This window comes from Seriola aureovittata, chromosome 23, assembly GCF_021018895.1.
Source record: "Seriola aureovittata isolate HTS-2021-v1 ecotype China chromosome 23, ASM2101889v1, whole genome shotgun sequence".
Classification (NCBI taxonomy): Eukaryota; Metazoa; Chordata; class Actinopteri; order Carangiformes; family Carangidae; genus Seriola; species Seriola aureovittata.
In genome coordinates, this window is record NC_079386.1 from 15,305,711 (window position 1) to 15,331,987 (window position 26,277).

The 26,277-nt window shown below is 41.8% G+C and overlaps 2 protein-coding genes across 7 annotated transcripts in view; both read right to left on the bottom strand.

Annotated features, from left to right (window-relative positions):
• zgc:109889 (uncharacterized protein LOC553542 homolog) overlaps positions 1-3,520 on the bottom strand; it is a 36,913-nt gene extending 33,393 nt beyond the window's left edge. Inside the window, exon 1 of one of the 3 annotated variants that reach the window (XM_056369462.1) lies at positions 3,208-3,520. The gene's annotated coding sequence lies outside the window, so the exon portion shown is untranslated. The remainder of the gene's footprint in view (positions 1-3,207) is intronic. The other 2 variants (XM_056369463.1, XM_056369464.1) reach the window with 2 other exon arrangements.
• Positions 3,521-6,831: 3,311 nt separating this feature from the next.
• htr2cl1 (5-hydroxytryptamine (serotonin) receptor 2C, G protein-coupled-like 1) overlaps positions 6,832-26,277 on the bottom strand; it is a 111,309-nt gene continuing 91,863 nt past the window's right edge. For all 4 annotated transcript variants that reach the window (XM_056369459.1, XM_056369461.1, XM_056369460.1 and 1 more), the window contains 5 exons: positions 19,555-19,755; positions 13,566-13,729; positions 13,232-13,385; positions 12,716-12,969; positions 6,832-12,041 (listed from right to left, as the gene is read on the bottom strand). In XM_056369459.1, coding sequence (XP_056225434.1) covers positions 11,469-12,041; positions 12,716-12,969; positions 13,232-13,385; positions 13,566-13,729; positions 19,555-19,755 — 1,346 coding nt within the window. In that variant the 3' untranslated portion in view covers positions 6,832-11,468. The remainder of the gene's footprint in view (positions 12,042-12,715; positions 12,970-13,231; positions 13,386-13,565; positions 13,730-19,554; positions 19,756-26,277) is intronic.

Consider the following 26,277-nt stretch of genomic DNA (forward strand, 5'->3'; position numbering starts at 1 on the left):
GTGGACGAAAACATACAGTGAATCCAAATGGGAGGTTGTTTTCAGGTTGGCAACCATCCATTTTTGAAATTATACAGTGGACATTTTATGTATTTACTCCCTGAGTGATGAAACTAAAGACTAAACCTCAGGCACAAGCATTAAAACACTAACGATGTCCGGATATTCTGTCAAATTCCTGCTTGTGTCGCCGTTCAAAATTCACTAATGTTTGTGCTCAGGGGTGCACAAAGGCAATAAGTTCTGTTTACACCAGAGGAAAGAACGATGACAGCTGAAGAACATATTCTTGCGTCAGAAAGACTCACAAAAGAACAGAAACACTGAGGAGTGAAGCAGGAGGAGAAAGAGATCAAGCGTGTTTGTTATTCGCGCTGAGAGGAAGGATCATAAACACAGTCCTGGTACAGAACATAAGGACAGTCCTCTTCATGCGAGTTAAAGACTCTCTGAAACTGTTCATCAAAAAAGGAAAACAAAGATTTCAACTAGTCTGTATTTAAAAAGAGGGTTATGTCCTCTAAAATGTTACTGTGATGTATAAAAACCCCTCCTTCCTTCAGTTAATTAACTGTCATTCATTAAGCAAAAATAACCAAACAAATGACAAACAAAGGAAAAAGCTAATCTGTACAAGGTTGAAATAAATCCACCTAAAATAAAACAATAAACATGTAGTTTGTTTAATCAGTGTTCAAACAGAAATGTGGTGCACAAACACAAAGTTCTGGTTTCACAGTGAGTTACTTGTTTTGCTAAATCGCTAATCTCCTGCCCGAGCCAGCAACATATCTATCTATCAATCTCCTCGCCTATCTATCAGCAAGACAGTGACACCTTTTCCAAATGTTTAACTCTTCTTTAAATGGGGAACACTATTGATTGTCAGAGAAATTAATGACTACAAGCTTTTCTAAATGAGCTTAGCTAGTTTGGATCTCAGTTTGAAACAGACCTCCTCAGAACAAAGTCCTGATTTCAGTATATTTAGCCTTTAAAAACACATAAGTGAATCCCTACTGTATTCATGGTTGTGGTGAGGGCAGGCCAATGACAAATTCCTTTGGGGAAAAATGGGAATTGTGCGTCCAAAAAAGCCAGAAACCAGAAAAGTGCCCTTTGTGCCCTCAGCAGAGAACATGCCTTTGTCAACCCGCCCAGCATCGCCCCTCCTTTGTCTTTGCTTCAATCCCTGAAGTTAAAAAAAACTGTGTGTATGTGTGTGTGTGTGTGTATGTGTGTGTAGTTATGCATCCATGTGTTGTGCCGTGTCCCTATTTGAGCATTTATGCCTATTTAGCGCTCAGCTTTCTTCGCCCTCCTTCCTCAATGATTCGCTTATGTAAGGAATCAGCGCAAGCTTGCCTGAGCACCGTCATTTATGAATACAACTCTGTACTGTAACAGCAGATACACATACACACACACACACACACACACACACAAAGGAAACCTATTATCTAATCACTGTTCGCCCAGGCTGGAGTCTAGACTTGAAAAGACTCAGTTGCTGTTCACAGAATTGGACATTCGCTCATGACAGAGCAGTTAAATGTTGAAGTCATTCCACTTCCTGAACACTTTAAATTGGCAGGGACCTCACATTCAACTACTGTCCAGTTTATCCAGTTATAATGTCAGTGTTGCATCAAAAGCACTTTGTGGCTTGTATGTCAAAGCACTGTGGTAACATTATAAAAATAAAACATAAAAAAAACCAATGAGAAGCCTGTGACGCAGCAACAACTGCTACTTCCACGTTGCTGGTCAAGCTCAACTAAAATCAACCAAAGTGATCAAATTTGTCATTGCTGTTGATTGATTTCCTGTCAATCACCAATCAATCATGTCTGCGCCAGTTGGATTTAGTTAAAGTGGAACTTCAGTGATTTAGTGGTGGACTTTCATTAAATTGGGCAAATTGCAAGAGGCAGATTAAAACAAGAGCAGCCAAAACTTGAAGCACAGGAGGCCAAGATATCCTGACTTATGGGTCAACCTCCAAAAGCGATAGATCCGACATTCCCCATAATGCAACACAATAGCATCTTTTCTAAGACCCTCCATGCCTGGTGCTTGTCCACATCTTTCACACTCCAGGTGGCAACAGGGAATGTTTGGGATTCTTACTTTAGAGGCTTATAATAAATTATATATAATAAATCGGAAACGATTGAATCTGAAAAATGGGCTCTGTTGTAAAGATGCTGATCACTTCACTGCAATTTCCGTTACTGCATATCCTTATTGGATTATTTCTCTGCATTTGTTTCTCCCTGTTCCACTCCCTTACATTTTAAGTGTTTGTGCCATTATCAGCCGCCACTAGTCCCTCTACAACATCATTGTAGATACAATCATCTCCACCTGGATTCAGACTCCAGCAGGCCTTTACACAAGGAAGCAACAAGCAAATGCATAAGCAACCGCTACAGGAGCAACAGGAGTAACATTCAAGAGCAGGAGCAGCAGCAGAAAGAGCTACAATAATCAAACTTAACACATAAGTGAATTACGTTGGCGTTGAAGTTAACACTGGAGGCAGGCATGTACTGAATCTGGGAGGCACACTACTCCATATCCATGAGCGTTTCCAGAGGAATTTACATATATGTTGCTCATTTTAAAATGTTCAAACCCTGCAGGAATTTATAACACAGATAAGTGTGAAAATATTTGTGCAAGGACAAACGTGGTTTAAGATATTCAGTATCTCTGCACAGAATCCCATTTGAAAAACGTGCCATTTTAGCAGCACTAGACTAGAATGGATCCCTGCCACAGACTAATCCCTGCACACCTCCTGTATAAGCCCCATTGCTCTTGTTGTAGTCGACACAGACCCACGAGCTTGTTTGCTGCCAAATCCTATGACACATTCAACCAACTGGTGACATTTTGTAGCAGGCGGGTCGTTGATACACCTGACCAGTGCGATGGAAACGACGGCCACGGTTACAAAACTCGGGAGTAAAAACGGGCGGATTCGGGTGCAAGGCTGCAGATAAACGGGCTCTAATTAATAAGCATGCAGCTCAGCTCGCTGCCTTCCACATAAACGCGGGTGCATTGTGTTTTTTGCGTGTGTGCACGATGCAATAACAAAAACAAACGCACCCTCCCTCATCGTACGTGCTCCCACAGGAGGCATGTGTCCAGACCATCGCTGTCACAAGCAAAGCCGATTTCAAATCCGCTCAGATTTACCTGGCCTCACCTTCTTCTCCTGCTTCTTCTTCTTCGCTCGTTTATCGGAATGGCTCTCTTTCCGCTCCGTCTCTCCTGCTCCGCGTTTCATTTCAGCTCGCCCATGTTCGCAGCTCCGAGGACCAAGGCTGGATGGATTGATGGAGGGATGTAGAGAGGAGGAGGAAGAGGAGGCGGAGGAGAGGAGTGAAAGCCTTTGAAGTGAGGAAATCTGGGGCCCTGCTCTCAACCCAGCTGCGTGGACTGGATTTATGTCGTTTCCAAGGCAGCGTCCGCCGAGCTGACGAGCGTCAAGCTGCAGCCTATTGTAAAGAAAAGACACTTCCGTTTGACATTTCAAAAATAAAAGTCCCAATTTAAATTAAAACGATGGGGAAACAAGATAGACCTGAAAAATTTGGAACCTATTCTTTAGATAGACCAATATGACTTTTTGATATTATGTTATCTTTTTGTTTAGTCGTTTTAACTTGAATTTAAATCCTGACAGGGGTGAGAGCTGACTTTGGCTAGAAAGATTAGTTTGTGGCAGAGATCCATTCCGTCTATGGATGCTACTAAAATACGTTTTTCTTCTGTTACACAAAAAAACAAATACAATAAATAAATCAATACATAAATATACAAATATACAATATAAATATAAATATAAACTTGTCTCTCCTCCACCATGGGCATCTGTGAGCTTTTTTTGGTATTTTGTATTCTTGTTATTGATGGCAAGTTTATTATTATCATTATTATTATTTTAAACTATTGCATTGCTTCTGATTACATTATAATGAACACATCCATTTTTTTGAAAGTTGCAATTGTTGTCCTGTTGTTAATGATCAGGTCTTCGACATGCACTTTCTAATATTTAATAATTAATTCAACAAATGTTCAGGAGGATTTTATGTTGAAAGCTCAATGTCTTTCGTGCCGGTATTTCCCGTGATACCTTTCGCTAACTTGACACAGACCTCAGCTCAAAAAAACCAGGGAGATGCAGCAAATTGGCGTAACGACGCATGCGTTTCCGAAGCACTCCGAACTTTGCCGGTGACTGCCGAGACCACCACCCACTCGGTCGAGCAGCATCCATGAGCAGAGCGCCTCGCCGAGGAGGCAGAGGCGCTGCAAACCTGTGGGAATATGACACTTCGATTTAAACACGTGTGGAATGGAGGATCACTTCTCTGTAATTAATGAACTGAAAGCGAGAAAGTTAATTAGGCCTAACTGATGTTTTTTTTCTCATTTCAGCAAAACAAACTAATTTTAATGGCGTCATTCCACCACATGATTTCCTCCTGACTGAGTCAAAAATGGTTGTGTTGCACACACCTAGACTACAGATACAACCGGGGTTACATTAAAAATGTATTTATTCTCAATAATGAATTACCTCACCACCCGCAACCCCGGGCAGTAAACAAAAAATCAGCAAAGCTATACTAAGTAGGTAGTTGCCAATTTTTTTTTTGAGGCTACGAGCAAGTGAAAAGTTTGCTTTTGCATATAAGATAAGGTATATAAGGTACGAGATAAGAGAGTCATCTCAAATATGAATAAAGTCATTGTTGCTGTACAGTTCAGGCCTAATTTATGTTGACACTTTTATCCTTTACGGAGCCAACCAATTCAATAGACCTAGTGTGTATTTTTGACTTCTTTCATTGATGGGACTTTAATGAAGTACTCTGCTGCTGTTTCCCAGCTACACCACTCAGCGGCGCTGTTGATTCATGTTTGACAGTGACGTCTCCTGCAGGCTCCTGCTCCTCAGCGCGTGTCGCTGGCCGTGGTGCTGATTTTAATGACGCCGTAAACAACTAGTGATGAAAGCATATGTCGCTGTCCGTGGTGCTGATTTTTAATGACGCTGTAAACAACTGTGTCGCTGTCCATGGGGCTGATCCCACTGAGCCTAAAAGGACTGAGTGATGCCTTTACCTGTTAATTCTGTCATATTCTCACAATATTCCTTCTGTGAAATTAATCTTAAAATTATATTACGGGAGCTAATAGAGTTATAAAGCTCAAAAACGTCACTATAAAATCATTCATGGTCTGTTATAGGCACTCCAGCTCTCTACAGGCTGATTTCTAACTTTCACATTAATAGTCTAATTGTGTTGAGTTATTGACCAGCTGCAGCTGCTTCAATCCGGCCTGTTTCGCAGCAGTGCAATCATAATGAATGCACACAGGAATATAACAAGAATTTCTGAGGGACAGACAGGTGGAAACGTATAGTATGCGGCATGTTTCAAGCTTCCAGGTATTCTTTTGTAAAATACATTTTAGCAACTCTCTAATCAGAGTCAGTGATGTGGGAAGCAAAATCTTGACTTTAAAACCAAAGTTCTTCGAAAATCTAGACTCGCATAGGAGATATACTACAAGGAACGGTCACATTGTGGTTCTCTCTTGTTGTCTGGGGTACTTTGTGGGACTTCCTGAGATACTTTGTGGTAGTTCATTGTTGATTGTGATTGTCTGCTTTGGGTAACTGTGATGCCACCTTGTGGTTGCATGTGATAACAACACCTGGTTGTTAAGCTGTGTGAGGCTACACAACGCTGGTTGTCTGCTTTTTAAAGGAGCAATACATAGGCCTAATTTATGACCTTTACTGATCTCCATCGGCAACCAGTAGGACCAGTAGTCCAACAGAAAAGTTGTGACACAGTTAGATTTAGCCTGTGGATTAATACAGTCACATAAAATTACAGCAAGAATATCAACTGAAGAGGTAACACTGAAATCTATATTATAACACAAAATTGTAATATCAGTACATTTAATCATTACCTTTTTTGGCTTGAAGGCTTTGTTAGCTCACCATCATTCATCGTTTTTAAGCGTCTTTAAACTTGAATGAAATGTGTCCTTCAGTGAACAGCTCTGCCAACCCTCCACAGACCTATTTATGATCATTTTATGCTATTAAACTTTGGCAATCCTGCTAAGTGAATAAATTTTACATGACTACACTTAATCCTTTTAAAATTTATAAAAGGCTGTTTTTTTTTAGCACTCTATTGTTAGCATCCCTGAGCAGTTGACATGCTTGCATACCTCACTTTGCAAGCATGGGTATAGTTTCCTGCATGGCTCAGTGGGTAGAGCATGACCAAGGCTAAGGGTCTAATTAGCTCCAGGTTCAGCATTACTCATGGGATTCTTTGGATTAAAGCATCCACTGACTGGCAGATGTTTGCACTAGAAATGAACATAATAGCAGAGCAGAGTGGGTATCCAGCCCAGGGAGCTGGTGCTTATACTGTAATTATCAAATTCCCCAAATTACACAGTGAGGTATGTAGCCGTTAGTCAGCACAGGGGAGGAATGCTGAGCGATTGAGTTGCTTCTACCATGAGGGTTGTTGTTCTGTTGCTCTGTGGTTTGGTGGTTTACTTGAGTGAGTTAAAAGAAATGTTGAGGCAGAAAGACATGAATTCAATTTAACATCTGCCACTTCTCCGTTAAAAACACAATCACCACAGAAATCTAAAACTTAAAAATCTACTTAATAAAAGCTTATGAACTTCCTATCAGTGACAAACGACCTGCTTTCTGTAGAGTGTATGGACTAAACAGTGGTTAATATACAAAATCAGGCAACTGTCCAGACATTAGAATAATATTTTAATAAATAAATAGCAGCATCACACAGAAAAAAAAGAAAATATACATTGTGTGGATGATGGCATAATTGTTGTATAAACTCAAGAAGATGTGTCGTAGACAAACATTCACAATTAAAATGGTATAAAAAACAGCCACTGCATAACAGAAGAAGGTTCAACACATTAAAAAGAGAGTTAACCCACGAGCGCTGGATCATACAAGAGCAAGACAAACCAGACACACTGATCTGTGTCGAAGCAAACGAGCATCAGAGAGTGCCGACACCTCGGGTTCAGGAGCCAAGGTTTTTAACGCAGGGGAAGGTGCACTGGAGAAGCTGGGTTTGCCAAACTCTTGAACAACCTGCAGCTCTGGCTATTCTCAGAGCCATTTACTGACAGAGTTACACGTCGGGGACGACAGGCGAGGCAGCAGCTAAGTTAAGAGACACTATTAGAAAAAGAAAAAAAAAAGTTTAGTGCTTTTGGGTTTCCCTATATGAAAAAGTTGGTTTGCCATGTCCTATAAAAGACAGCATGTTGAGGTATTTTTACATTTAGATTTGAAAACTGTGAGCTCTTGTGAATTCTTTAGGTAAGTTATTATTTTAAACTTAGCACTAATAAATGTGGTTTTAAAAGAGAGGATGCATTGCACCTGGTCTCTCTGCTGGATCTCGTAAGATTTAGTGCAATAGGTCGACATTTTTGGGAAATATGTGCATTTACTTTCTTAGCGTGAGAAGAGAAGATCAATATCACTCTCATGTCTGTGTGTTAACAGAGGGTAAACAGGAAAAAGAATCCACCTAGCAGCACCTCTGAAGCTCAATAATGAACATGTTTCATCTCTTTTGTTCAGTGCAAACAAAAAGAAACCAACTTCTTAAAGTCTTTTGTGAAAGTGAGGTTGGCAGGCGGACTTCAGATGGGTACACAACTCATTTTACACTCTGGTCGTGGAATGGATGTAGTTACCTTCAGACAGAGCCAGGCTAACTGTTTGGTGTTTGATGTCAGGATAAACATATTTCCCAAAAAGTTGAACTAGTCCTTTGAAGAAAAAAAAATCCACCCTCGGATTCTCTTACGTTTCACCTTTTCTCTGAATGATAAATCCATTACATGAGATATTCTGCGGTGAAGTGCTGCAGGTTACTGCTCTTTCTGTTTATAATGTCCCTGCATTTCCCACTAATCTTTAAAAAGAGTAAAAATTGTTGAGCTTCAGGCTCATCTTCACACTTCAGGGTGGATTTCTCCTTTAAGCTTGCACATACCGTATGCTCTGATTGTTTGAGCATAAAACATCTCACTCATAGAGTTAGACAATTCTCATATATACTACATCATTTTCTCAAACAGTTCTTGTGCAATGCATTGTTGCCTGGCAACAATAAATAGTCCTGGAGGGGGGGGGGGGGGACCCAAATCAGCCACCCCCCCTCCCTCAAATGTATTAAAATGAAACTTTGTCAATAAACGGCTCCTACTCTGTCTATACACACCAGACCTGGACCGAGTTATTACTTGAAATCCTTTCAGATACTTTGTCAGCATGATTGCCTTCATCTGTCTGGAACTGGGGCCGGACAGGATTGGCGTCTGCAGGGAAGATCCGACTGGATCCATTGTTCCAGACACAATCGACAAACACTCTGAAAATGACTGAATCAATCTCAGATAGCAATTTGATCCAGGCACTGGTACACACACAGGTACACGGGAAACATATAGTTATTACATTGCGACATATTGAGTTGGCTGGCCCGTCTGTAGCTCTTTGCTTTCTTACACCTGGGTTGATCAAACAGAACCCATTCAACTAAGTTCAAAGAGTCCTCTCTTCTCCATTTTTCCTCGTTTATGTTGTTTATTGTTGGTATTTTTGCACTTTGATAAAGATGAAAGGCCTGAAAGAATTGCATTCTGTTTCCAATATGCATGTTGTTGATTGCTCTTTGTTTGTTCTCTCCTTTCTGACTGTGACTCTGGACAAAAAACAAAAACACAACTAAATGAGGCAGAGAGGACCTTTTGAACAACACTTCAAACATTCACGCACATATTTTTAGGCCAAAACCTTGGTACCGCGCTCGCCGACATTAGCTCATGTAGACCTCTCCCTTTGTGGAGAGAAAAGTGGTGCGATGACCACTGTGTAAGTCTGCAACATACAGATTGTGGATACATTATACAGAGAAGCATAGAATTAGAATGAACTGTATGTGGAGGTGGCTGCAGACCTCAGGCTCCGGGTTTTGATTGGTCCACTGCAGACTTTGACCTATGCTCTTTGACCTTGGAAGTGGAGGGATCGTGGGTAAAAACCTTGTACATTCAGGTGTTGTATTTTGGTTTAAGTGATTATTACCAAAATGAAATATTGTTTACAGTGGGAGGGGTACATCTACTTTGATACAGTGATTGCTAAGATGGAGGGAAAACTCAGTAAATTAACTGTTTGTCAATATTTTTTGTATTTAAAGGGGAATTCCAGCTATTTATATTGCACCTCCCTCAAGTTAAATGTAAATTAAAGGAAAGATTTCCAACCCTTCACTTCCAAATTTTGAGCCTCAAGCCCAAACCCAGATAACTTTGTGTGTAATTGGTGAGCTGCCCCTTTAAGAGATTCCCTTAGCTCGATTGGACTAAACCTACAAAGCAAATGGCTAAATGCATACATATACTATGTCCTTAGAGAGTGGGTTTGCCACCATGATATGTCACCTTTAAAATCCACATAATGTTTCAAACCTTTTGTGAGTTGCTCTATTGCAGATATTTCTTAGTGATGGAGACACAGCGTGGAGGAATTGCTCCGTTTGTCAGATATCAATAAAATGTGGGAGGAAGGAGGGCGAGAAAATCAGCGTGACAGAGCTGTGAGGGTCTGGTGACCTGTCTTGATAGAGTCAAGGGTCTGAATCTTAGTGAACTGATTTTCTGTCCGTCTTGTGCGACAGATGAAATCTAAAGGTATTTGGTCTTTGAGTCACACTCTGGGTTACGGTGGCTGAACAGCTGCTGGTCTGATGTCTGAGTCTCATTTAAGGTGATTTGACCATCAGGTTATGGGTCAAAAACAAAGTTCTGGCCTCCACCATGACAGAAAATCATGCAGCTGACGGACTGATCTAATATCTGACCTCGAACAAAAAAAAGTAAATGAGGGAGAGAAATTTTTGTTCATTCAAGAATGTGTCCTTCACAGATGCCTTGAATCCCAAACAGCCAAGATGATGATGGGAATATTCTGATATGGAACCTGTAACAATCTGTGTCTCCAGTTCAAACTCAGCTTTTGACATTATTAAAATTTGCTACTATGATGTGAACTTGCCTAATAATACTTTCTTGATTTTTAAGTTTAAGTGTGAAATGACACTGTTTAGGGAAAATTAAGGTATGTGTGAACTGATCACAGCCGTGTTGGTCCCAGAGAGTGAGTTTTATATTGTTTTATGAAGGCGACTCAATGATAACGATGGATAATCGATAAAACAAATGTGGCTGATGATGTAAAATCTATGTATTTTGCTCCTTTTTAATGATCTGCATTCCTGTTAAAAACATCATATTTTAATTACACTTTAAGATTGCTTCCTTTTATTTTAAACTTTATAGGGTAAAAAATTGGTAATGTTGGACTGTGAAAAGTGGTTAAGGGAAGCAAGAGCCTGACAGCTTTGGACCAAAGGCCTGCACCATGTTTTTTAGTTGTTTTAGCCCCTTGTTGTAGTCAAGGGGAGCGGCCTCTCTGTGCGTCATGTGGCCACCAGATGGCACTGTGAGTCCACGACCGATCAATGTACATTCCAACATCTTCTCTCAGACAAACTCAGACTGCAGCTTTGAGAAGGTTTCCTTTAGAGAAAAATCCCATTTTAGATTACTCATGCTGGAAAAGGGTCATTCAGAGAGACTTTTATGACTGTTGGCGTCAAGCTTGACCGGCACAAAAATAGATTTTGGTTTTCATTTGCTTGGCGTGGGGGGGGGGGGGGGGGGGGGGGTCCACACGAACCAGCGCTCAGACTGCATTTTGACTACGTGTGAAGGCTTGAAGTCGTAGTTTGACCCCGTCGACCTCGGCGGTTGGTGCTTGATTCCGTAACCTGCGTCAGTGGGACTCCATGAACCGCTTGACTTCATACCAGGTTGACAAAGAGAGTTCGCTCTTCAACGACTCTTTTGCCCAATCTCCCTCCCTGTCTGGGTCTCAGCTGGCACCTTTGCCCCCATGAAGCACACCACTTGTGACTGATGAGCACAATTACGTTGACAAATGCTTTAATTCTCCACTTATGGTATGAAAAGCAACATTTTGACAGCAAATAGAAAATAAACACGGCTGAGATATTGGTTTTCATTCCAAAGCAGGAGTGGAAAATCCCACTTTTTCACCCATGAGGTAAACTCTTCTGATTTCTCTACACACTGATGTAAGTACTGCACTTCTGTGTGGGGATAAGGCTTCTCAACTGAGACTAGTCTTTCCACAATAAGAGTCCCCACTGCAGGTTTACAGTTGAAACCAGTGAGAAGGCTGAAGGCTCCAAGCGCCGGCCCGTTGAGACGCTGCTCGGCCCAGTGTCTGCAGGTTAGAAAGAAGACATGAAACAACAAGAAGCACGCAGTCACACGCTGCTTGTGTGTTCTCTGGAGGCGGGGCTGTAGCTGATGAGCGACAGCTCCTGCTCCACCTCTGTTTCCGGCTCTGTCTCCGATAGTATGCCGATGTTGTGGCATTCAGAGAGGCTCTGCGACGCTATTCCGATTTGCGTCCCGTCATCCGTCGTGTCCTCGGGGTCCACTGTCAGCCTCCCGTTGTCCCCCCTGCTGCCGTTGCGACAGTTACTGTTCCGGTCCACGCCTGCTTTCCCATGACTGCCCATCAGAAGAGGGGTCACGGCGTGCGACGGGCACGGTGGGGGGACCAGGAGGGTTTTACAACTCTGTCCGGCAGCGTTGGCCCCCATTTTATACTGGCACCTGATGTAGCTGGAGAACGCTCTCCTGTAGGTCTTATTAAAGAGGGTGTAGACCAGCGGGTTGACTCCGGAGGAGATGTAACCCACCCAGACGAAGACATTGAGGAGGTCGTGGAGCAGTGACTCGTTGCAGGAGCCGCGGCACAGGACGAAGGTAACGTTCGTGATGAAGAAGGGACACCACATGATGAGGAAGAGGAAGAAGACGATTCCCAGGACCTGAGGGGAAAAATCAGGGGAAAAAATAGATGTAAAGTTAAGAGTACTGCTCAGTAAAAAAATAAAATCCCTTATTTCAAGTGGCTAAACCTCTTGAATGCTCCTCAGCTGACATACATGCATCATTAGTAAATAATTGTTTTCTGTGCTGGGATTCTGCAGCCACAACTAAAGCCCCTCTGATCTTCCTCTGTTGTTTGAAACTATGTGAGTCACTGGGAAGAGCACGTCTTTCTTGGTCTTCAAAGACAAAATGAAATGCATTTAGTGATAATGATGCTTCATGCAAAGCATCGAATGTTGGTGCATTGAGCAATATAAATATGTTTGTACGTCTGACTGCTCTGTTGCACCTTTAAACAACTGGTGATGTCACAGTGTACTGACCACACCCCACAGTGCGCTCCTACATCACTGCAGCGAAGGTGACTTGATGAACCACTGGAACAACAGTAAGATTTCAAGCCACATGAAGAAATCAAAATTCAGACTAAAATTGTCAAAATTCAAATAACTGATCAAAGAAAAAGTGATGACCTCAATCAACACCCAGCACGACCTCTGAGCTCTGACCTCTTACCAGCTGTTCTATCACCTGTCTGGGACACCTGAAACAAACGCACCTTAAATCAGATGACAAGCACTCTGCCTCACCTCCACTCCTCATTTCTCACCTTGGAGGCCCGCCTCTCGTTCTTTATGGCCTGCATCATCCCCCGTCGCCCGTGGCAACCCGACGTGTCGCTCCGCCCCGGCCCCGCGGCTGGCGAGCTGAGCTGAGACGCCGCCTCCGAGCTGGGAATGATGCTTATGCTGTCGGATGTGGAGGCGCTGAGCAGTATGCTGGGCTCCGCTCCTTTCAGACAGCTCAGGGTGTTTCGTCTGCTCTGAGGGGGCGGGGGTGGAGGCGGGAGCGGGGGCTTTAACTCTGGGGGGGGCAAAAGAGGTATCACGGATCTATATTACCTTACCTTATGTGATTAAGGTTTGTCGTTCAACAAATTTCAATTCCACAGTTGCACAGTTGTCAGCATTTCCCTCCTCATTTAACAATAATAAACATATGGGTATTACCGACGGTTTATAAATAAATTTACATATTTACTATCAATTAAAAACATGCAAATGGATGTTTTTTTTCTGTTAACATGAGGCGGATTTTAGCAGCTGGAAGCCTGATCGGTGTTTACCTTGTGAGTCTGGCGGGGCAAGTGTGTTGATCTGAGGAAGGTGGAAGGTGCTGGGCGGAGGCTGCAATGTGTTTGTCATTGCTGGTGTGTGCAAAGGCTGCTGGGAGGAAGTCTTTGCCTCATATAGGAAGACAGTGGCCTGCCTCTGGAGCACCTGCAGAGGAGAGGGCAGGAAGGGAATATAGAAGGAGAAGAAGAGGTCGGAGGTTTTTAGTGTTGGAGAAGAAGAAGAGTAAAGTACAACAGAACAGAACAGAGGAATATCTTTGGCAATACACACACACACACACACACACACACACACACACACACACACACACACAGACATGCCTACCTGTATGGTGAGGCAGTATGTCACCACCATTATGACCAGTGGGATGAAGAAGGCCACAAAGGAGCCAATCAGCATGAAGCGCTCCTCATTGAGGACACAGCTGCCGTTGACAAAGACCTTGTCCTCGTTGTGGAGGCCGATGACCGGGATGGGCATCGACACACCTGCAGAGAGAGAGAGAGCGAGAGAGAGAGAGAGAGAGAGAGAGAGAGAGAGAGAGAGAGAGAGAGAGAGAGAGAGAGAGAGAGAGAGCAGGACGAGAGAATTGATGTTTGTCAGTTTTATTATTTTGCTGAAACTTTTCCTTTGTTGTCTTCCACCAGTTCGGTGCTTCTGTGGGCGGAAAGATTCATGTTGAATACAGAGCTTCTCCCGGCGATGGGAGTTTTTTGGCACTTTACACACAGGTTGGTGAAAACAAGATAATAACTAGGTAATATCATAAAAAAAATGAAGGAACATAATGAGGGAAAACATTAAGGGTAATAATGGGGAACATATTTGAATGTAAGAATAGCCCGAACAATACTGGAGTTATCAGGAAACTAATACTGATATTTCACAGTTTAAAGAAATCTGATACATACAGAAGTTCTGAGAAGCAAGTGAGTTTTTATTTTTTTTTGGCCAAGATAATAAAAGTTTTTTTTTCTCCATCCGTCTAAACAAACCCCCAGAGGTAAATTAATTTTTTTTTCCTGGAAAGAAGCCTAAAAAAAAGAGAGAAAACAAAACCTTAGAAAAATGATGCTGGCATCCCCGGCCTTTCAGGGCTTCTGCAGATACACTATATTGGCTGTGATTATTTTTTTTTTAACTCAGGCAAACCATCTTGATGAGATTTTTTTTTTGACCAATATTTTCTAAATAAACTCAAAACTACTTTAATATTTCTGAAATTCTATGTTATGTATCGGCCAACATACACGTATATATACCTATACAGATTTATCTGCACAAAAGCTAATATTGACCAGTTTACCGGTCTGTCCAACTTATTGGTTTGTTCTCACTGGAGAGTAAGAATTGGACAATCTGCTAAAAATATCTATGTAATATCAGTGTAAAGTGTTTGAAATTGGGACATCCTGGTGGCCTGAGGGTGTAAAACGCTGACTGTGTAATCGCAGTGTCCTCGTTTTGGATCATACAAGGGACTTTTAAAGCATGTCGCCCGTCTTCCCTCATTCCTTGTTGCATTTCTGCTTTCAAAATGCCCCTAAAATACTTTAAAAAGAAGAAGTCTGTGACATTAACAAGCAAAATGTGCGGTTACAGTAATAAACACACGGGGTAATATCACTGTAAAACTCCAGGAAAACACCTTCATTGCAAGAAACTTAAGCTGAAATACAAAAGATGGTGTTTCTGTGGTTATAACTGTCAGTCAGGGCTGAAGAAACACCCACTGCCACTTCCTTCAAACTAAACACGGAGGGCCAGAGTCTTTACTTGGAAATACGAGGTAATTTTAGTATTAACTATAAATCAAGGCTGGAAAATGAAAAAACCATCTAATCATGACCAACCCCAAACACATAATAGGACTTTTAAAGAGGAGAAGTGAACATGCCTGAAAATACTTTTTATTATAATTAGAGCAATTGAGGATTGAACTGTCACACATGGGGATGAATCTATATGCCACTGGAGCTGTTAATATCTGTCAGTGTGTACTGGATGTTCATAGCAATATAATAGCTGCTGATAAAAGACTGAGGTGAGAAAAAGGCTTTGGGGGCCGAGCTAGTTTTTTGACCTGTGATAATAACACTGACTAATGTGCCGCGTCTGATTTCAGAGAGCTTTTCTGTCGAAATGGTTCGCCGACCCGGGCTCTGTTTCAGAAAAGAGACTCCGGGTTATTACAGCTCTCGAGTCATTTCATTTCATTTCAGAGACAAAGTCGGGGCTGTCTCAGTCACATCCACAGCGTCGGCCTGTGTAATTCATTCAAAACACGAGGTGCATCATTTTCTCTTGCACAGCTGGTGGCCAGGCCAACATCAAAGCGCGGGTTGGACCAGTGGCAGCTCCCCTAATGCAATTGTTGAAATCGACTTCACACACGCTGCCCAGGAGGATGAATCTGTTAGCATTAATTGTAAACATTTTACCTGTGCCAATGTCCAAATAACCTGTGGTGTGGAAATAGTTCTGACTAATGAGACTGTCCAGGAGTCCGGGTCGAGCCGTGATTCATCCCTACCGTCGCTAACGGAGTGTGGAGGAGACTTTAAAGCACAAATTAGAAAAAAAAAAAAAAAAAAAGTAGCATCTGCCTAGAGGCCTGGGCTTTGAGATATCCTCCTCAGCCCCAACACAATTCAGCCTTCAACGCAGTGAAGAATTACTTAAATAAAACAGGAGTATCGCTTCCTAGGAAAATGCCTCTGCATAATGAACAGCCCTCATTGTCAACATTTTTCATGGCAGAAAAATTTATTTTTGCATTCACCTCTGATATATTCAAATAAACAAAGTAAAACCAAACCCACCTGTTGACTGAGAATAGTTTTTTTTTGTTTGCTCACAGTGTTTCATTTCCCGAATGTAATTTTTTTTTTTATGAGATACTGTATCATACAATTTTAGAAAAAGAAACTAATGCAAACACAGTGTATAAAAGAAATGAAATGTAAGCAGTTATGTTACATTATATAAACAGTAAGCTGGGCAAAAAATTATTGGGATTTGGAGGAACAAGTGGGAGCCATAACAGAATCACTAACTATAGTTTTTACAAAGTACTACAGAAAGTTACATAATGTCCTGTTATGCAAGCTGCAGTCGTACTGGACCCACACGTCCAGATGGACTGAAACAACCTTTAAGTCAAACAGAGTGTGTTATTACACCGCAGGGAGCGGCTGCAAGGATCGTCTGTAGGGTGTTTGTTGCTAATCCCTCGGCATTGATCACTGTAAACTCTCTCAGACCTCAATCAGCAGAACCTTTAGAGTGGGTCAAGGAAATGCCAACAGGAAAACAGGGGAATTCTAATGATCAACAAGCTGCTGGTTGTGAAGAAGAAGAGAGAAGGAACATAAACTCCTCCTGGTGTCTGTCGTCAATCAACTGGAGCCGTCGGAAATAATCTTCCACAGCAAAACAACTTTACTTTGTTGTTTTCTGACACTGACGGTATCTCCCACATGTCACCAAACTGTTGACAGAATGGCTGCGAACACACCACCTTTGGAAGTTACATCCAAATAAATCCCAGTGTTAACACTGATACAATTGATTCAGGTAATTTAATAGGAGCTATACACCGTTTGTTTGCATCCGGCTTGCTTGGTGGCGAACACGTTACACAACAAAAGCAGCTGATTTGGTCTGTTCTGGTGTGACTGCAAGGTTAGCACAAGGGCTAAAACCACTTTGGGTTAATGCATGAATGGTCCCTAGTCAGGATAAGGGGCATCAGCTGACATTGGGTCAATACAGTATAAGACCTGCTGACTGGAGAAGACTAAGCCTCACTTTCCCTCTGACCTGTTGTAACAGCTTCACACCAAGAGTTGCGATAAGTGAAAGACCAACTCTAATACATGTGCAGCCATGGATCTACCAGAGCCTCTGTGTTTTTTTTCTGCTGTGAAATGCTGTTGAAGAATAGCATGAAGATGAAGATGGTTACCTGAGTTCAGACAGAAACACTGGGGATGCACAGATACAGATGATCAGATATGGGACTCACTCTTTCCTCATCCTGTCCCGGGATGATGAGTGCTGTGTCCTGACAGTATGCATTATTAATTATCATACTGCACCGTCTTCGCCACGAGGAATCATTGTACTTAATCATTTTGTACTAGCAGGAAATCTCCCCTGTTTCCTTTGTTCATGGCATTGTGAGGTCAACATATAGTACAGTTTCTTTACAGAAAAGTTTATTCTGTATTTTTTCAATTACATCCATACTCTTCCGTGACTTCACTTGTATTACGTCCCACATAGGAATCAGATTAAATAGAAAGCGGTTTGCATTTTCTTCAAGAGGAACATTTGAGTTTACATATGTCCCAAGGGGGTTTATGCACTGATGCCATGACTTTACTTTAGGGTCAGAGGACGTTAGGCTAAGTGTGTGTATGTGTAAGTGTGTGTGTGTGTGTGTGTGTGTGGTTGTACATGTTAAGACATGGAAGCCCTCCTGGGTCTTAAAGGGCATGAAACAACATCAGGTCAGACAGACAGAGGGAGGGCTGAGAGAAAGGTTCTAAAAGTCATCCGATCCCTAAACACTCAGAGGGAGACATTACTTTCTCACACACACACACACACACGCACGCACGCGCACACACACACACACACACACACACACACACACACACACACACACACACACACACACACACACACACACACACACACACACACACACACACATTACTTCAGGCCATTATATAGCTGAAAAGGAGAAGGGAGTGATCTTTTTTCATCTGCTGTAAAGACCATGTTAAATGATCAAAAGCTCCAGAACTGCTATTAAATGGAGCTTGTGGTGACATTATTATGAAAACAAGTTTCCGAGATGAAGTGTGAACTTTAAAGATCAACTTTTAAGCCAAAATGAATGAGAAGCCCCCCCCCCCCCAGCATCTCATCAGTGTTCTGCTAATGAAGGTCATGTGATATGATCGAAAGTCGAAATGGACTTTGTGGTGAGACTATTTTGTGAACAACTTTTTTCAAGCTGTCTGTTATTTGAAAATGAATCTGATCCGTGGTTTATTTCTGTGTCAGCTCATAATTATTTCTTCCATTGTGGCGGAAAAAAACAGTTTAGTTCTTATTTTCATCCTGGGAGCTTTAAGAGGAAATTAAAACCAAAATGTAATAAATAGAAAAAATATCAACGGAGAACGACAAAAGCAATCATGAGACAGAGATGGATGATTGGATGGATGTTTGCTATAAGATCCTGATTAAAATGTGAAGCCCATCAGCTTGCGTGAGACGTCTTATTCAGCCTCATTACTCTCCGATTCACAGCATTGGTTATTCATCCACAAACACACTGCCACTGCTTCTATAGTTGGTTTTACATATTCCTTTTGATAGATCGTATCTCCTGGCTATACTGCTAATAGTTACCCTAAGTTTTCAGAGGACATCAATCATTCATTTGCATATTATTGTCTTTGCAACTGATAGCAATGAATATAAAAAGTGCTGCAAACACCTCTGGGGATTAGAAAAGTATGTTTTGCAAATCGGCTCCAACTGTAACAATGAACTGCCAGACGCTTTAAGCGTCAACAAACTGACTGTTGCCAGTGTTTCAGACAGTCAGTAGGTGTGCTGGTGGGACCTTTGCGAAAACTGCCAGGGGATCCTGAAAAGTCATTAAATGTAATAACAGTCATCAATCTGGCGACTCTATGTGCGGGCCCATAGGGGATGGACAAATTAACAAAGAAAAACTCTGTCCAATAAAATGAAATCCAATACAAAAACACCACAAATCCTGCCACAGAAATGACAGTATAAGTGAATCAGCAACCTCTCCGACAGCACTTCTGTTATCTGTAAATGGAGCACGAATCTTCAAGGGGCTGGTTCACCCAGATAAGAAATAGAGAATCCACACAAATACAGTGGAGGTTAAATAGAAATACGTGGTGCTAAAATGCTTACACAAACACTGTGGACAGTATGTAACAGTACTCCTTCTGTGAGACAAAATAAATCTTTAGATGCTGGTAACTCCATTTCAAAGGTTTAGTAAGAAAAGATAATGAGTTTCAAGTTAACAAGATCCATTATTTCTTCAACTGAGAGTGACTGGCCATGGGCAGAAGGTTGAAGTTTTATGGCTGCGAATTTAATGAAAAGTAGTCAATTGTAGTGATAGCCTAATCAATAGGCTTCTTCCTCTTGACTGCATGAATATACTGCAAACATACCGGCTCTGTAACAGTTTTCTGTATGGTACAAAACTATCAACAGTTAATCTACACGCGTCTGCATGCGCTCTGACCTATAGATATGGTCCAGACTGCGGCAATCTTCATCATTGCTTTGGTTCTGGAGTTGAAGCGGCTGTGCTCTATGGGGTTGCGGATGGCGACGTATCGGTCCAGGGAGATGGCGCACAGGTGCATGATGGAGGCGGTGGAGAATAAGACGTCCAGGTAGATCCAGATCGGACAGAGAGCGCTGGGGAGAGGCCAGGCGTAGTCTGGAGGAACGGAGACAGAGAAGCAGAAAAGAAAGCATGTGTGATTATCGTGTAATCTCTGCGGATTACTTTTTCCTGCAGTTTCTATTTTTTTTTTTTTGCTGTTGATATTGTTGACTTTTGAAAGCACTGATGTAAATATGTTCAATCTGTTCTGAGGGTGTGACTGAGTGAATGCCATCAGCGTCAGCAGACTATAAAGGCTTAAGACACAGCACTGAGAGGTTGACTAAACTTTAATTAACCAGAGTACATCAAAGCACAAAGGCACAGCAGACTTCACAGGCTCTAAACTCACCGGATCCCATGAGGAATCAGGGTTAAGACGATCACGACATCTATATGGTTTAGGAGTATTACTCAGGCGTGATTGGGATGTTTACACAAAGCTGTTTACATTTGACAGTTGTATACTAATAGAGTAAATGCTAAGATAAATGTTGCCAGTAGGAAGGTAAAGCTGTGGTTTAGATACTGTTTACCAAAAAGCAACCACAGTCCATGTGAAAAATAAGTGCATATGGCTTTCTTGTGTCGTGTGTTCGTGTGTGTGCATCCTGCTGATTCTAAGATTTAAAAAAATTAAGCTGACAAGATTATGAAAAGGATATAACAAAAGAGAAAAATGAATAACAAGGTCCATTGTATTATACCCACACTAGGAAATATGAGTCATTAAATGAGGTTTGCATGTGATTTTTCAACAAAGGACTTAATTTACATATTTAAAAACTTAAAATACGTCATATGCATCCTTGTGGGAAACTTGGTGGTCATGTGTGTCAGAAAACATAAAAATAACAGACAAATAATGATCAGTTCATTGTCCAAGGCTCTCACACCACTTTATTTAGCAGACGTTTTTGTCCGTGAGGAGTTAACCGATAGAGGTTAGAAGGCAGGTTTCTTCTACTGAGGTTAACACGCTAACCAGCTAGCCCCAGCCCGTCTCGTCATTTTCTAATAGTAGCGTTTCTCAGAGGGCGTATTATACCCTCTTGTATTAAAAGACAATGATGACGAAGCTCTTGTCAAGCCACAATCACCACCACCTGCTCCTGGCAAGAAACATACATTTGGCAGCAGAGGTAAACTTACAAATAGCCCCATTAAGACAAGACAAAAAACTGACAGCCATGCTAGCAGCTCTATGAGGCTGAAGGCTCACAGCGATGCTTTGAGCTAAATGCTAATTTCAACATGCTTACATCATAACAATGATGCTAACATGCTGATGTTTAGCGGTTATAGTGTTTACCATGTTCACCATCTTAGTTTAATGTGTTAGCATGCTAACAATTGCTTATTAGCGCTCAACACAAAGTACAGCTAAGGCTGATGGGAATGTCTGTGTTTCTTCTTCTTTTTTTTTTCTCCCACTCCACAGGGAGGTTAAAGGTCATAGCTCTGCAGGGTGAACAGTGTGGGTCATGGGGTTTAAAATCATGTCTTTACTCTCTCAGCACTGGGCCAGTGTGCCGCTTGGGAAGACAACAGAGCATCTGGGAGCATTATGGCTGAGACCAGCTGAGAGGGAATTAAATCAGCAGGTTAGCCTAAACAGGGCTAAATTAGTTAGCTTAATTGGTGTGATGGCTACTTAGCGGGCTAAAATGATATCCTGGCGCTATTTTACCCACCAGCTGGAGAGGTACTGTGGGAGAAAGAACATATATCAGCACCTGGCTGTCAAAGAAATGAAAAAAGTGATAAAAAAAGTCAATTAAAATGACCCAAAATCTGAATAAACAGCTCTAATCATGTGTGACATGAATGCACTGTTATATACGCCCATACTCCTCATCACAGCAGGAACCAAGCTCATTAACTTTGCCTATTTATCACTGTGGTTCTTGCACTTTTTGTCACTGTCCTCTCAGTACGATCTTTAATTCATGTCCATGTTTTCAAATCACAGGTAACTTAAAAAAAAGAAGTGAAGAGGTCAAAGAAAAGTGACTCAAACCCCGTCGGAGAGTCTTCTGAAACACATCGTTTTTTGTTTGCATGAGATGCGTTTTCCCTAAAGGTTCTCCTGTCCAGAATAATAACAGAATAAAATGCAAATACGCAACTGGAGAACATCAGAGGAAACGGTGCTTCTGTTTTATTTCCAGCTGTGTCAGCTTTCTAAAGAGGACGTACAGTGCACTGCAAAGTCCGTCTCTGTGTCTTTCAACGCCTGCAGCTATTCTATATGAGCAGTCCTTTCTTCACAGAGGACAGGACCTGCGGCCAAAGACACACACACACACACACACACACACACACACACACACACACACAAACACTGCTTAATTTCATCTCTGATTCGCAGGATAAGCAGCACGTATGTGATGCATGTGGACTGAATCACGCGATTGCTTGTGTGTGTGTGTGTGTGTGTGTGCTGAGTGGGAGGCCGCTTGCGTAACTTTTCAGAGGTCAAACACTTATTGGGGGCACTGCATGACACACACACACACACACACACACACACACACACACACACACACACACACACAGAAGGTGTTACTCAGCTGGCTAGCGGGTGTGCTGGATTTTCTGCTAAATACACTGAGAGACTCAAATCGACTCTGAGTGCCGCAGATAAACTCTGTTTATCAAAAGACTTTAGTCTCAACTAAAACAACATTTTCAGTTCATTTTGCCTTTTTAATAAGATGCATTTTCAGTTGAACTGCTGTGGCAGTGCATAATGCAGGGAGGTTATGATTTAAAGATATAAGCAAATCAGATATTAGTCAAGGAGGGATTCGAGGTGAGTGTTTAAATGATGTTTTTGAGTCACTGGTTTAACTTGAGGTCACATCGGCTTCTAAGAAGGAAGCGCGGATTTACTTTGAAGAACTGATGTGTTTTTGTTGATCGTCTCTAGAGTAATTAAGAGTAATGAAAGCAAACTACCAATTTGCTTCAGTCCTTTTCTGCAGTAACTCTGCTCTTAAATTTTTAATGTCAATTTTGGCTTTGAAAATGATTGAATTTTCGAGTTAAGGCTAAACTAGAATTTCTGATTGAAGTGAGAGAACTGGTACCAAAGTTGATCATCCATAATGATTTTTCTTGATGTAGTTCTCTGACCTTCTCTGACTTTCTCCCTCAGTATGCTCAGAAAGAGACGAGCAGTGTCCAAAATATGAAGATGAACCTTTGTTGATGAAAGTTTCTTTCTTGCAAAGACATCCTGCAGAGCCCTCAAATACAAACTTCTCTGTATAATTTCTGCATAACTATAGTACGGGATCTCATATCAATCCACTGTCAGGGAAGTCGTTTGGTATCTTGTATGTGTGTGTGTGTGTGTGTGTGTGTGTGTGTGTTCCCAATCTGGGCTCCATGCAGAGAGATAGCCTTCAGCAAGAACTTTGATTGAGTCGGCCTTGAAGGTCATATGCTCTCAGGCTGTATGTTCCTGTGTGAGCGCACGTGCATGAGTGTGTGCGTGCATGTGTGTGATCTACACCTTCAGATCTCATCTCCCTCTCCGCTACTTTTGTTTGTTCTTATCCATCATGCCCTGTGTATTAACCCTTCATATTTGCTATATGTTTGAAGGTGAGATTTGAGGTGAGATATATTCTGTTGTACCTCTTTTGTTTAGATAGATAGATAGATAGATAGATAGATAGATAGATAGATAGATAGATAGATAGATAGATAGATAGATAGATAGATAGCTATAGCACACATCATCAGGGGTCCCACTTAGGGGGGGTTGGGGACAACAGCAGTGCACTGCATAGAGATTTAAGGAGATTTATAGTTGTCATTGCATAATGTCCCAGGATAAGCGGCCATCAAGGGCCCCCTTTACCACTGGGGTACCCAAGCACTTGCCTGGTTTGCCTCTCCTGACGGCGCGCCTCTACTTGTAGGTTTTTTCGGCATGCAAACAAAGAGCCAAGGAAGAAAACAAACTAAATGAGTCTAAATTACACTAATTTGTTGCCATATTCCCCTCCCTTTATAGCCGAGAATCACATTCAGAGTAATTGGAAGATGTCTAATTAGCGTAGAACAGTGAAATGGTTTTGGAAAATTAAGACATTTTCCACACACTTTGTTATCACTGGAGATCAAACAATTTCCCATGTTCCTGAGTGTGTCAGGGAGCAGTGTTGCAGTACCACGCTGCTCTCTATGCAGGATTCACAATGACTTAACAGTTGGTTTTTACCAGCAGAAAGCCAGCATTTAATGAGCAGAATATTTTACAATCTAACACCCTTCCCAATCCCCTGTCTAGGTGTCTCTTATAATGCAGTCTGCATTTGAAATGAAGTTACATACTAATTGAAACGGATTCATTTTCAAGAGGCTAATGCAGCTGCTAGCCTCAAGCAGAGATGAAGGGTGGGATACAGAGGTGTGGTGGCTCTTACTTCTTCCCTCAGATTACAGTCCTCAAAACTAAACTATCGCTGAGTTAAGTGACGTTCACAGCTCCCTCCATTCTGCTCTCCCAAGACCTGTTTGATGTGTGAAATTAGTCCAGTTCCCCACTAAGCAAAAAAAAAAAAAAAAAAAAAAAAAAAAAGCCACCATGAGGTTATGTGAATGAGGCCGTGTGTGTCTGAGGGTGGAGAAGCTCGTCACAGAGATTTATTGGATGATGAGAATCCTTGTTCCCGTCCAAAGAGCATTTACCTCATTCTTATCTTTTTACTGGACCATTACTAAAAGCCAGCCTGTGTGTGTGTGTGTGTGGTGTGTGTGTGTGTGTGTTCCCAATCTGGGCTCCATGCAGAGAGATAGCCTTCAGCAAGAACTTTGATTGAGTCGGCCTTGAAGGTCATATGCTCTCAGGCTGTATGTTCCTGTGTGAGCGCACGTGCATGAGTGTGTGCGTGCATGTGTGTGATCTACACCTTCAGATCTCATCTCCCTCTCCGCTACTTTTGTTTGTTCTTATCCATCATGCCCTGTGTATTAACCCTTCATATTTGCTATATGTTTGAAGGTGAGATTTGAGGTGAGATATATTCTGTTGTACCTCTTTTGTTTAGATAGATAGATAGATAGATAGATAGATAGATAGATAGATAGATAGATAGATAGATAGATAGATAGATAGATAGATAGATAGCTATAGCACACATCATCAGGGGTCCCACTTAGGGGGGGTTGGGGACAACAGCAGTGCACTGCATAGAGATTTAAGGAGATTTATAGTTGTCATTGCATAATGTCCCAGGATAAGCGGCCATCAAGGGCCCCCTTTACCACTGGGGTACCCAAGCACTTGCCTGGTTTGCCTCTCCTGACGGCGCGCCTCTACTTGTAGGTTTTTTCGGCATGCAAACAAAGAGCCAAGGAAGAAAACAAACTAAATGAGTCTAAATTACACTAATTTGTTGCCATATTCCCCTCCCTTTATAGCCGAGAATCACATTCAGAGTAATTGGAAGATGTCTAATTAGCGTAGAACAGTGAAATGGTTTTGGAAAATTAAGACATTTTCCACACACTTTGTTATCACTGGAGATCAAACAATTTCCCATGTTCCTGAGTGTGTCAGGGAGCAGTGTTGCAGTACCACGCTGCTCTCTATGCAGGATTCACAATGACTTAACAGTTGGTTTTTACCAGCAGAAAGCCAGCATTTAATGAGCAGAATATTTTACAATCTAACACCCTTCCCAATCCCCTGTCTAGGTGTCTCTTATAATGCAGTCTGCATTTGAAATGAAGTTACATACTAATTGAAACGGATTCATTTTCAAGAGGCTAATGCAGCTGCTAGCCTCAAGCAGAGATGAAGGGTGGGATACAGAGGTGTGGTGGCTCTTACTTCTTCCCTCAGATTACAGTCCTCAAAACTAAACTATCGCTGAGTTAAGTGACGTTCACAGCTCCCTCCATTCTGCTCTCCCAAGACCTGTTTGATGTGTGAAATTAGTCCAGTTCCCCACTAAGCAAAAAAAAAAAAAAAAAAAAAAAAAAAGCCACCATGAGGTTATGTGAATGAGGCCGTGTGTGTCTGAGGGTGGAGAAGCTCGTCACAGAGATTTATTGGATGATGAGAATCCTTGTTCCCGTCCAAAGAGCATTTACCTCATTCTTATCTTTTTACTGGACCATTACTAAAAGCCAGCCTGTGTGTGTGTGTGTGTGTGTGTGAGAGATAGAGAGAGAGAGAGAGAGAGAGGGAGAGATTTTTCTGGTGGCTTACACTCCATCACTGTTTATTCCAATTACAGAAATTCAAACGTATTTGCCAAAAGCAGTGTGTGGTGTGTGTGTGTGTGTGTGTGTGTGCATCTGCATATGTATATATATATATATAGGAATAAAAAGTAGCATAATTACCATCTGCATCATCCTTCATCATGATTGTCATCATCATCACTTATTGTGATCGGAATGATTCACTGTCAGTTTCAATTGTGTGAGAACACTCTGTGATGTGCCTGTGTGTGTGTGTGTGTGTGTGTGCCTGTGTGTGTGTGTGTGTGTGTGTGTGTGTGTGTGTGTGTGTGTGTGTGTGTGTGTGTTTGTCTGGTCTATCACTCAGCCAGC